Genomic DNA, 12,564 nt, shown 5'->3' with positions numbered 1-12,564 from the left:
CAGGTCTCCAGGTCCAGCCCCGCCCGCGCCTCCGGCTTCCCGCAAACCTTCTCCTCGGTGCTCCTCACCCGCCCCCGACTCTCCACTGCCTTCCGCTCCCCGATCCTCCCCGCCGACCCCCGCCCCGTCCCCGGGATGGAGCGGCTGGAGCCAACCCGGAGCCCCCCGCGACCGGGGTGACGACCCCCCCACACACATACACACCCCTCTGTCGCCGCCCCCGCCGGGAGCAGCATGGGCCTAAGGGGTGCCCGGAGCGCCGGATGCTGAAGATGACCGAGGCTAGAGGTAAGGGCCCGGACCCCTTGGGGTGGGCCGGGAAGCGCGAGCGAGGACGCTGGGCTCGCGGCCGGCCGGACCCCAGCAGGACCCCCATTGGGGTCCTGGCTACCGGGGTCTTTCTTCCCCTATCCCTAGGGGGACCGCAGGGAACTGGGCTGTCAAGGGGAGGGGGTAGAGGTAGGATTTGTGTCCCTAATCCCCTCCCTCCCGCCTGGGGACATTAATTTTTTTAAAAAAAATAGTGTGTGTGGGGGAGGGGGAGAGATTTAACTCCTTCAAGCCAGGCCAGCAGTTGGATTGATGGGTTGGATCGGAGCTGGCCATCGCTAGGCTTGGAGAGGAGCCTAGCTCTGGAAGGGGTGCTCCGTCCCCAACTCCCATTTTCCGAAGTCCTTTGGGGGGGGGGCTGTGGACTCCTGTGGACAGCCCCAAGCCCAGAGATGGGGATGAAGACTGGCAGAAATGGGAGGGGCAGAGACCCCTCCTCCCAGTTCCACTGCTTTGGGCACTCCAGCCTGGATCCAGCCCTTCCCCACCTTCTCCAGTTTCAACTCTCTCTCTCTCTCTCTCTTCTCCTTGGGCCTCCTTCTTGGGGTTCTCTCTCTTCTCTTAGGACCCCACTCGTGGGCCACACTCAAGCTGCCAGCTGCCTTCCCTGGCCCCATTCTCTGCCAGCCCTTGCTTGCTCTTTCTTCTCTGCCCCCTGTGGACACCAACAATCTCTATATCTGTAGCTGCTTCCTCTCCCTCTCCCTTCCTCTCCAGGCTGTGCAGCTTTCTTTTTTCTTTCTCTTCCCAGGGGTCTCGGGTAGCTCAGAGTTCACCTGCCTCCTTTTCTCCCAGAGAAGGGTCAGAGGTCATTACAGTTCCTCCAGGAACTGGTAGCCAATGGGAGTGGTCTGGTGACAGGGGAGCCTAGAGGGTATCTAGGGGATACCCTCTTCCACCCTGTGTCATTATGTGGCTGAACATCTATAAGTGTGTGTGTGTGTGTGTGTGTGTGTGTGTGTGTGTGAATAGGGGAGGAGATGGGGTTGTTTAATTTTCCAAGGCTGAGGTTTGAAAGGAGAATGTCGGGTGGCAGGTGCCTAAGTGACCTTCTACATAGCCCATCTCTCAAGAGTTCCTCCACCAGATAATGTAGGGGGACACTCCCCAGATGAAGAGAGGAAGAGAAAGTAGTTTGTGCTGAATCAGAATGGACTGAAAATTATGTGAGCTGGAATCCCCTACCCATCCTCCATGCAAGTTCACTCTGGGCCTTCACTAAAGAGCCTACAGACTCCCCATTCTCAGTGTCTCTGAGAAGTCACCCTGCAGACAGCCTCTATTCTCTAGGAGAAGCAGCTTCCATCTGCAAGAGTCCTTAGTCCAAAGCCAGCAATAGTGGCTGATGCCTGCAATCCTAGCCACTCAGGAGGCTGAGATCTGAGGGTAGCAGTGTGTAGTCAGCCTAAGCAGGGAAGTCTAAGACCCTTATCTCCTACTAACAAGCAAAAAGCTGGAAGTGGAGGTGTAGCTCCAGTGATAGAGCACCAGCCATCACACACACACACACACACACACACACACTTGCACACACACAGGAGTCCCTAGTCTGACAGAGTTCATGGTCCTACTTTTTCAGAAGCTCCCATTTGAGGTGGGGGAGGTCAAATACAAGTAGGAAATCAATTAAATACATATTTTTGAAAGTCTGTCTCCAGGGTTGGGAAGGTGGCTCAGTGGTAGAGTGCTTGCCTTGCATGCATGAGGCCCTGGGTTTGATTCCTCAGCACCACATAGCAGAAAAAGCTGGAAGTGGTGCTGTGGCTCCAGTGGTAGTACGCTAGCCTTGAGCTGAGGAGCTGAGGCACGGTGCCCAGGCCCAGAGTTCAGGCGCACGACCAACAAAAACAAAAAACAAAAAGCAAAAACAAGTCTGTCTCCATTTCCCAAGGGCTGGAGAAGGGTGGACTTAGAAATGGTGTAGTCGAATGAGAAGAGAGAGGGCAACCTAGAACAACTTCCTGAAGGGGGTGGAAGCTGAGTCCTAGATAAAATTTGGTGATTGAGGGAATTCAGCTCGTCTAAAGGCCAGACTTCTCATTCCTCCCATCTGGCCCTTGAGGAAGGAATGTTCTAGATCATGGCTTCTAGTCCCTAGACTTCAAGAATGGCAAGAACATCCTTGAAGGGACATCCCTGAATTCTCACTCTCTATTCCTGTATTGATCCAGGCATTCCTGGAGTTTGGGATAGAGAGAGTTTTAATGTTTCTTCTAGTCCTAGCCAGTATGAGCCAGCTCCCCTCCCTCTACCTCATCTTTCCTCCAGCAGTGTCCTTTACTCATGAGTACTCCTGGAACTACAGATCATTCCTCAGGACACAGCTGAGAGGCAGGAGACCAGGATCAAGAAAGACTTCGGCCTCTTAGCTCCTATTCCTCAGCTTTCATGTCTGTAAGTGGAGATACTAAGATTCCAAAACCTGTAGCTTGCTCTGGGATGATGTAATGACAGAAGCTAGAAGGCATTCCTGGCTTTTCTACACCTGTCAAGTATATGATCAAGCCCAGTGCCTTGCCTTTCTCCTTTCTTCTGACCTCAGTGTCAGAAGAAAAAAATGAAGATTATGTCTCAGCCATTCAGTGTTCCTGGCCCGATCTATTAGTGGCCCCTGAGCGGAACCCAGATTGTTCTAGCTGCATAAATCCTTCCTCCCACCACAAAAAGATCTTGTCTGCCACACTGCTTCCTGGAACATACTGGATGCTTCCGAGTTGGATGTCCACTGTTCTTTTGGTAGAACTCCTCATGCCCTCCTGCATCTGTGAGTCTGGCAAGAACTGTGAGAACTGTGATTCTGTCTAGAACAGTGGTCCTGCTAGTGCTGCCAGCTTCCTGAACAGCTCATGTTTAAAAAGGCAGGTGGTGAGGAACCCAAGGATGGGAGTGGAGGTGAGGCAGGATTGGATGACAGAGAGAAGATGGATGGAGAATTGGTAATGCAAAGATGAGTGGATGGACTGATGGATGGACAGACAGATGTATGGATTGTGGTAGCTGTTGGATGGGTGAGGTAGATATTGGATGCATGGATGGCTGGATAAGCAAAATGAGTAGGAAAATAAATAGGTAGCTGGATGAAAGAACCTGAGTTTTGATCCTGTATTTTCCACTAATTTACTGTGTGGTCTTGTGTCAGCCACCCCATCCTCTGATTGTAAAATAAGAGGACTGGATTTATTAATCTCCATGACTTCTTCTAGATTTGATGTTGCACAGTTAATGATGATCAAAAGCTTTTATGAGATGCTAATGGTGCTAATGATGGCAAGGCCTGAGACAATCTAGGGAATAGGGGAGGGCAACAACCAGCTGGCTTGGACCAGCTTGCAGGATGTGACCTGTGACTGTACCCTGGATTGACTATGCCTAGGCCCTTCTGCGCCTGCTCCAAGCACCCCCAGTCAAGGAAAAGGCCTTAGATGTCTTCCTTTTCAGGAGCAGGAGGGACTGTCTTAAGGGAATGGGAGGGGCCAGTAGACCAGGAGCTGGCAGTCATTGGCTTGCTCCCTTCCTGACCAACTTGAACCTCTTATCCAGTGTCTCTTTTTCTTTCTCCACATCTTGTCTTCCCCAGCTCTCTTGAGTCATGGCTTCTTCAAAGCTCCGAGAAACTGCAGATGAGGTTTTTGGTAAGTTCTATGTGACTCTTTCTCTAGCAATAGATACAGCTGTGGAACACTTCCTCCCAAGCCACTGAGTGGTGGAGGGTGGATTTTCCAGCTTCAGTGTGTGTGGGGGTGGGGGTGGGTGGTTTCTGCTATCTAAGTGGACTTGCCATACCAACAAGGGTCCTTGTTTATTAAGTGTTCATCTTACGCTCTGTACTCTAGATCTTCTGTGCATTTATCTCCCAGGTTTTTAATATTCACAATAAAGCTAAGAAATAAGCCCCTTTAATTGACCAGGAGTGTTGGGTGCAGAGTGCAAAAGTGACTTGCTTGAAAGTCCGCATGGCAGATTAGTGCCAGAGCTGGAACTTAGTCATGTGCGGTGACCTCCAGCATACTCCAGCCCAGGTAACACATGGGAATTCCAAGTCGCATGCAGAAGTGCCCCAGATCTCACCGACTGGCTCTGCATGCATGCATGCCCAGAGCCTCTGTGTCCCTCTCAGCCCACACCGGCAGCCATGCCTGTGTGCCACCTGTGCCATTGTTTGGAGAGAGAACTCTGCTGCAAGCCAGAATTCACAGCAGGTTCTGGAGCAGAAAAGAGGATTTGGATGAAGGAAGGACACATTTGCAAGCACAGCTTGGAAGGGCTTTTCTACATGGAATGCCCAGGGTTCCAGCTTCTCCCTGATTTTTCTCTTGTCTCTCTCTTTTCCCTCCTTGCCACTGCCACTGGTGATCATGCTACAACTGCTGTTGCCTGCTTCTGGTCAACACTGCTCCCCACCATTCCCCACTGAAGCTCCTCTGAGCCTTGGTCTTTGAGTTTGGCTCCAGCTTAATCCTTGGTCCTTTCCCTTTCTGGGGCTTCCACTGTTCCTACCTCCCTACCTCTGCTCCTCACAGATCCCTTCTTGTTTTCCTCAGTGCTGAGGTAGCCGGGCCTTGCCTGGCCTGCTTCCAATGAGAAAGGCAATTAAATATTCATGACTCCCACTGCCCAGAGCCCAGAGGGAGAGAAAGAGGGGATAGGCAAGAGAGAAGATGAAAGGGAAAAGATAAGACGAAGGGTCTAGTAGACCAAGGGACCCAGGATTGGCTGGCTCCACCTTGTCTTGAAACCCCAGTCTTTTGGGAGTCCTTTTGCCCTCTAGACCATGGGTGGTACCCAGGTGGCTGAAGGAGTAAAGGGTCCCTCTCCCTCTCTGGCACAGACTAGATGAATGACAGAAGGGTAGAGAAAGCAAGAATGCGGTCCTGGAGGCAGCAGACCACCCTAGGCAAAACCTTTCTTCTCTGAGATTGGTTTCTCTGCCCATAAAATGAGGGAGTAGATTCAATGTCGCTCCGATCTTTGCCTCAGGAAGGGTGTAGCATGTCTGGTGGTTATAAGCGAGCCAGACTGCCTGCCTGTAAGCCCGGCCTGCTCTTGCCAGCTCTGTGCCCTGGAGATTCCCCAAGTCCCTTCCTGTAGGGTGTGAGGAATTTAAATGAACGAGTAAGGTGGGGGCACTTAGAGCATCGCTGGCACAGCCAGAGCTCAACAGTGAAAGCTGTCTGCTCCTCTGTGAAGCAGTTCTGGACTTGCTGCTTTCAGGTAGCATCTGGAGATGCCAGGCCAAGGGGCTGGGAAGAACCTCCCCACCCCTTCACCCAGCACTAAGGGGCTGTACATACCACATGGGAGGCAGGTGCAGAGGAGACCCAGAAAGGACAAGTCATACCTGGGCAGTCCTCTGACTACAGTTTCCCCTCCCATCCATAGCTGCTCCCCCTGGACCACCACCACTGCATCTCTGGATCTATCTTCTTTTCACCAAGCCCAGTCACAAGCTAAGGGACAGCACCCAAGCCCTCTCTCTATGCTCAAGCCCAGGACCAGCACAAAATAAACTAAAATAGCCAGGGAGGGCCTTGGGGAAAGAAAGCATTGGAGCAAAGGCCTGAAAGAAGTGAGGGAGAAAAACATGCAGAAGTCGGTGGAGGGAGCCTCCTAGGAATAAAACAGAAGAAGGACAAAGATCCTGAGATGCTGGGCCCCTGTGGAAGTGGAAGCAGGGTGGCTGGAGGGAGAAGCAGAAGCTCAGGGAGGTGAACCTGGAAGACCACTGGGAAAAGCTTGGCTCTTGCTCTGCAGGAGACGGAAGTCACCTGAGGGTTGTGAGCAGTGGAGTAACAGAGCTGTCATGTTGCATTAGGCTCACTCTGGCTGCTGAGTTGAGAAAAATAGACTAAGTGGGGAGGGAGGAGGAAGGAGGCCAGCTAGGAGGCTCTTTGTAATCTAAGCAGGAGATGATGGTGATCTAGATGAAGGAGCTGTAAGATCTCCCTGGTCCTCCAGCTCTTCTCACCTCTACATACTTATTCTCCCTCTCCCTCTCCCTCTCTCTCTCTCTCTCTCTCTCTCCCTCCCTCCCTCTCTCCCTCCCTCCCTCCCTCCTTCTCTCCCAGTTGCATGTGGGCACTTGTCCTGGGGCTTGAACTCAAGCCCTGGGCACTGTCCCTGAGTTTTCTTTTTCTCAAAGCCTACTTTCTCTACCACACCTCCACTTGCAGCTTTTTTGGTGGTTAATTGGAGATAAGAGTCATGGACTTCTCCGCCCAGGCTGGCTTCAAACCTCACTCCACAGATCTCAGCCACCTGACATCTTGGGTTGTTTTGAACTTAATTCAAACATCATGTCACTTTGCCATCAATTTCAGTACATTTAGATCTAGCTTGAAAGTAAAGCTAAGGGGAGTTGTGGCTGGATGCGTTTGTAGGATGGGAGGGAAAGAAGTAAAGGATGACCCAGAGGTTTGACCTGAGTAACACAAAAGATGGAGCTGCCATTAACCAGCAGCTTGGGCTGAGGGAGAGGTCAAGAGCTCAGTCTGGTTTGGTGGAGGTGTCTTTCAAGGAGATGGACACGTGAATTGCCAAAGGGTCGAGGTCTGAGAGAGGAGAATAGCTCAGCAGTATCTGACAGAGCCAGGGAAGAGAGGAGAAGCCTGTTTGAGACAAGGCGATGGGTTTGTGTTGGTGGGCTGTTTGAGGTGTCTAGGGACCTTTGATACATGTTTCCTGATAGGTGCCCGAGTGTCTGGGCTTGGAATTCAAGGGAGGCAGCAGGCCTGGAGACAGACACATGGTCACTAAGTCAGAGGTGACATCTGGGATGTCTACAGATAAGAGAACAGGGAAGAAAGGGTGGGTTTGAGGGATGGAATAGATGTCCTGGAGATCCTGAGAAGGCCTTGGGCAGGGAGGTCTTTACCCATCCTGAGGCTGATTAAAAAAAAAAAAGTCAAGGCCAGTATAGAATGTGGCTTCATTCCCAGATGGACACAGGAAAAGTGGAATTATAACCATGCACCATTGTGCATTTCTATGCACAATCCAAGGGGTTCATCCACTCTGTCCAGGTCTACGTGCAGGGCCTAGCTTAGAGTCACGGACCCCAGGACTCTGAGGCCTGCGAGGCCTTCTTTCCTACCACTGTCACTGGCTTGCAGAAGTCCCTGTGTTCTTCAAATACAGGCCTTAAGTCATGCTATTTTACCGGAGTCAACCATGAACTTGGCGCAGCAAGACATCCTCAGCAGGCTTCATTTCTGGATCCAGACTAAGCCAGTCTCAAATCTCAGACTATTTCTAGCCAATGGCTTCAGATGACTTCTGTGAGCCTCTGTTTGCTCAGCTGTAACGTGTGCCTCTGTGTGCGTCATTGCTTTTGTCACTTCCTCTCCCCAGGTGAATGTGTACCTGGACCCATGGATGCTTTTCATCTCTCGTCTTCCACAGCACTACCACCTTCCATCCTGGAGGCGCCATCCCTGTCTCCCTACTTCTAGCACTCCTAGTTTTGTCCACTGCATCACTTGCAGACTCATACTCAGGCCTTACGACCCAACTGAACCTCTTCTGAGCTCTCTACACAGGCCTCGTTGGTGCTGTGCCCACTTGAGGGCTCAGACACTGCGCTGTGTCCATGACCCTCACTGACCTCAAAGTGTCCAGCACTCACAAGTACTGACTGAATGGGGTGGAGTGCAGGTGGCCACTTAAGGGGAGTTTCTGGGCTCACCCCCTCCCCTCATGAGTCTGGTCTTTTTTTCACAGACCTAGACTTGGCTGTGCCAGAGACCGCCAGACTGGACAGCAGTTTACACAAGGCCCGGGCCCAGCTGCTGGCCAAGGGCCGGAGACACCGGCCCTCCCGCTCCAGGCTTCGGGACAGTGCCAGCTCTGCTGAGGATGGTGAAGGCTCTGATGGCCCTGGAGGCAAGGTTGGGGCAACACACACCTAACAACACACCCTGTTGTACCAGCCCTTCAGGGAAGCCTCTACCCCTAGACAAATGTCAGTGATGCCACAATGATCAGCAGCAGTTCACTTCTGAGTTGGCTATCCAGACTGGAGGCCTGGCACAAGTGGGAGAGCTCCAGTCATGAGCCAAACAAGCCAATCAAAAAAGTGCAAGGCTAGCTGGGTACAGGTAGCTCACGCCTGTAATCCCAGGAGGCTGAGATCTGAGAATCACAGTTCCAAGCCAGCCTAGGCTGGAAAGTCTGTGAGATTCTTATCTCCAATTACCCACCTAAAAGTCAGAATTGAGCTGTGGCTGCATTGGTAGAGTGCTGTCTGTCAGCACTAAAGTTCAGGTCTCAGGAGCACACACACACACACACACACACACACACACCAACTTATAGATGGGCTCAGTAATTACCCCATTGTTAGCAAGTGAAGGAGGCAGACAGGCCCTCTCTTGAGTCTCCTGGTGTTCCTGAGTCAAAGCTCCTTGTGTAATTGGGATCCCCGGGGTGGGGGGGTGGGGGGTGACTCCTGCACCTTGGATGGGGTGAAGCAGCCCCTTGCCCTTGGGAAGGGAGGAGGAGCGTTCTCCGTAAGCGGCTGACCCTCTCCCAGGTGACCGATGGCTGTGGGAGTCCCCTGCACCGCCTGCGCTCGCCTTTGCACTCGGGCCCGGGTTCCCCCGCCGGGGGCTCCTTCTGCCTGGAGCCTCCCGGGCTGCGTCGCAGCCTAGACGAGGACGAGCCGCCGCCCTCGCCGCGCACCCGCTACCGACCCCTGCACAATGCCACCTCCCACGAGGGCCTGGCCGCCGCCTCCAGCTCTCCGCCGCGCTCCGCGCCCTCCTCGGACAGCTCGCCCAGCTTCGTGCGCCGCCACCCGCGCGCAGAGCCGCACAGCGAAGGTGAGAGCGACCACCCCCTGCTGGTGAGATTCGGAACTGCAGTGATCCCTGGTCAATACCAACGCGTGGCTGGGCCTGCGGGAGTGGGTGGGGGGGGGGGGGGAGGAGGTAGAATAGATGCTGGGAGATGGGGAGAAAGGAACACCAGGGATCCATCATTCATTTAAGGAGAGCTTACTATGTGCCAGACTCTGCTGCTCCTTAGGATGTAAACAGGGAAAATAGAGGCAGTCCGCCCTTGTTCTCTATAGTTGGGGGGAGGGGACTAAATCACCTTTTAATTGCATGTATAGTAACAAGCTGTAATAAAAGTCATGCAGGAAATGCGCACAGGTGGCAGAAGAGCCTTTGTCAGAGTACCTTTAGTTGGGAGCATCCTGGAAGGCTTCTCTGAGGAAGTGACATTTACATCAAGATTGGAAAGCTGATTCCAAGTTGGATAAAAGTAACAGTGAATAGCAGTGTTCTAAGTGCCTCACAGTTTGCAAAAGGCATTTCATTAGGTACCATGGAATGGCAAGATTATGCCTATATTTGAAATGCAGAAGCTTGGGCAGGTAAGATGAACTTATCCTAGCTCTCACACCTAGGGAGCGCCACCAGAGCTAGCTTGCAGGGTTCTATATCAAGAGGATTTCTATCAGTTGCATTGACACCAGAAAGAGGCAGCAAGCCGGCACCCAGCCTGTCTCCTTCCCTCTCTCCTGAAAGATGACAGCCGAGATGCTAGCCCTCCTGAGCCGGCCAGCCCCACCATTGGCCTGGATAAGAAGACTCGCCGGAAGTTCCTGGACCTGGGGTGAGTGAGTGAGGGGTCAGCACATGGTGCTGTTGGGGTATGGGAAACACAGTGGGCTCCTACTCCTCCTGCTCTCTCCACAGGGTCACTCTCCGCCGGGCATCCACTGGCAAGAGCCGGAAGGAGAAGGGCAGCAACCGCCTGTCCATGGGTAGCAGGTGAGAGGTACCCATGACCCCCATCTCCAACTCCTGATTTCCCCTGGCACCCACATCTATGATCTCTCCACAGGGAGTCGGTAGAGGGGTCTGGCAGGTCCGGAGGCTCCCCATTCCTGCCCTTTTCCTGGTTCACAGACAGCGGCAAGGGTTCAGCATCTTCAGGCAGCACCACCTCCCCAACCTGCTCTCCCAAACATGAGGGCTTTAGCCCTAAGAAGTCAGCTTCCCAGGTAAGCGCAGGACTTGGCTTGCCTCAAACGGGCCCGCAAGAGTCAGGGGGCATCCTAGTTCAAGCTGGGGAATCCAGGCCTTCCTGGATTCCACTTGTCCATCCACAGAGTCAGTGGTGACCTATTATTCCTTCCACCCTGACTCCATTCGTTCCACGGCTCCTGCATTTGCATTGGACTCTGGGAGACTCATTCATCGCTTCCTTCGTTCACACTCATCTACCAACCACTATTGCCCTACTAGTTACTCTCTCTGAGGCTGCCCTTCCTGCCAACTGTTCTTCCTGGCTCAGTTCTGTCACACATGTGAGGAGCTGGGCTACCTGCTTAGTGGTGTGATGTTTCTGAGAGTCCAGTAGGGGTACCCCATTAGCTAAGACACAAGAGGCTGGGGGTGGCATGTTCTGAGTACATCTGATCCAGCTTGAGGGAACACTGATGGGCTGCTTTTAGGAAGCACCACATAGCTGGAGACCTCCATTCCTGCTGTTCTGTGTGGCTCAGGTGACTGCCTCCCTCCCAGAAGCCTCGGGTCTTGATGCTTTGCACAAGCCACCACAGCCTGTGTCTTCACCTGCCCAACTCCTGGCTCCCAGACGTGGGTTTGGGGGTGTGTATCTCCCTTGTTTGGGGGGTGAATTCACTCCTCATTGTGCACATCCTTTTCTGTCTAGGAATCCACCCTGAGCGATGATTCCACGCCCCCCAGCAGCAGCCCTAAGATCCCCAGCGGTCCTCGACAGGAGGCTAAGTGTTCCTACCCCTACCACACACTGTCCCAGTCCTCAGACGAGGTGAGCAAGGCTAGCCACCTGCCCCCGGGACCCCGACTCAGGCTTTCCTGGGTGTGTCGGCCAGAGGCTAAGCCCCTTACTCACTGGTTGCTGGTCTCTGCCCCAGTTCCTGGATGAGCCCCTCTCCTCTGTCCAGCACTGGAACAGCCAGCAGGTGGGCCAGTGGCTGCACAGCCTCAACCTAGAGCAGTATGCTGCTGAGTTTGCTGCCCGCCAGGTCGATGGGCCACAGCTGCTGCAGCTGGATGGAAGCAAGCTGAAGGTAGGTCAGTGTGCAAGGGTCAGCCAGAGATCTGGGCAACCTTCAACCTCTCATGCTCACCTTTGACCCTCAGCTCACATTCCCAGGCTGACCTTCAAACTTCCTGTCCAGCCACTGCACAGACCTCTGGGCCAGGCCCTTGTCTAATCTTTGTACTCTAGCAGGGAACCCCAGTCTGACATGAGACACAAACCCAGCGCTTTAGTTTGATCTTCTAGCTTTAGCTCAAGTATTCAAGCTGACCTTGTTCTTTGGGCTGTCACTCAACCTTGGGTGCTGGTGACACAGGAAACTCTCCCCACCGGCTCTGTTCAACCCAACCCTCAGTCTCAGCCTGGTGACAGTGGTGTCTTAGGGGGAGAGAAGTAGCTACCGACACCGATGGAGGCATTTCTGATCTGTAAAGAGTCCCCCAGGAACTCTCTGGACATGAGGAGGGTCCTCAACCACTGATGAGCCATTTGACCTTGAGCAAGGGTCATGCCAACACTGAATTCTAGAGTGGGGGTATGGGAGCCAAGGACAGGGTAAATGTCCTGGTATCTAGTCCCCAGGTCTGCCAATGGCTTGAAATCTGGGTTCTTGCTCAAGGGCTCCAATCACTGGGCAAGTCAAGGTGGGAAGTGGAGGCCACCCCTCAGGGAGGGGTCCCAGGGAACACACATGGGGCAGCAAGGGCCTGGGGCTTGGGGTGGCCCTCTCTGATGTTTCCGGGATTCTCTCCATCACCCTGGATTTCTTCTCAGAGCCTGGGGCTCAGCAACTCGCATGACCGGGCACTAGTGAAGCGGAAGCTGAAGGAGCTGGCGGCCGCAGCTGAGAAGGAACGCAAGGCCCAGGAGAAGGCTGCTCGGCAGCGAGAGAAGCTGCGGCGCCGCGAGCAAGAGGCCAAGAAGAGCTAGGGGTGGCAGGGCGGCATTGGCACCTGGGTGTGGGCAGCCGCCAGTGACCACAGGCCTCACCGGGGAGGCGGGGCCTGGACACCAGGCCTGGGGTGGCCTGGCTTCTTGCTCTTGGGGGAGGGGGAGGCTATACCCTCTCACCCTGTGTGGACCTAGAAGCCCTGGGGTGGGAGACCCCAGGGAGAGGGCCCAATAATATACTCGATTTTGAGGACTTGTTTGGCACAGTTCCAGGGGGAGGCAGATGAAGGAAAAGGGCAGAGCCCAGGG

The 12,564-nt window shown here is 53.7% G+C and overlaps 1 protein-coding gene across 2 annotated transcripts; it reads left to right on the top strand.

The window, feature by feature from the left end:
* The first annotated feature begins 228 nt into the window (after window positions 1–228).
* On the top strand, window positions 229–12,386 carry Samd14 (sterile alpha motif domain containing 14). Of its 2 annotated transcripts, XM_042671258.1 has the most exons (10): window positions 229–288; window positions 3,908–3,962; window positions 8,047–8,213; window positions 8,858–9,146; window positions 9,858–9,945; window positions 10,029–10,103; window positions 10,177–10,336; window positions 11,011–11,130; window positions 11,237–11,392; window positions 12,139–12,386. In XM_042671258.1, exons 2-10 carry the CDS (start codon window positions 3,920–3,922, stop codon window positions 12,292–12,294), a joined length of 1,254 nt encoding a protein of 417 aa, XP_042527192.1. In that variant the 5' UTR covers window positions 229–288; window positions 3,908–3,919; the 3' UTR covers window positions 12,295–12,386. The 2 variants fall into 2 exon arrangements, with proteins under 2 accessions (XP_042527192.1, XP_042527200.1); XM_042671266.1 differs by lacking the exons at window positions 229–288; window positions 8,047–8,213.
* The last annotated feature ends 178 nt before the right edge of the window (window positions 12,387–12,564 follow it).

The sequence above is a fragment of the Dipodomys spectabilis genome, unplaced genomic scaffold, assembly GCF_019054845.1.
Source record: "Dipodomys spectabilis isolate Male_0828 unplaced genomic scaffold, ASM1905484v1 ptg000018l, whole genome shotgun sequence".
NCBI lineage: Eukaryota > Metazoa > Chordata > Mammalia > Rodentia > Heteromyidae > Dipodomys > Dipodomys spectabilis.
The sequence above is the reverse complement of the archived record's forward strand: the minus strand, read 5'-3'. Positions and strand labels throughout refer to the sequence as shown.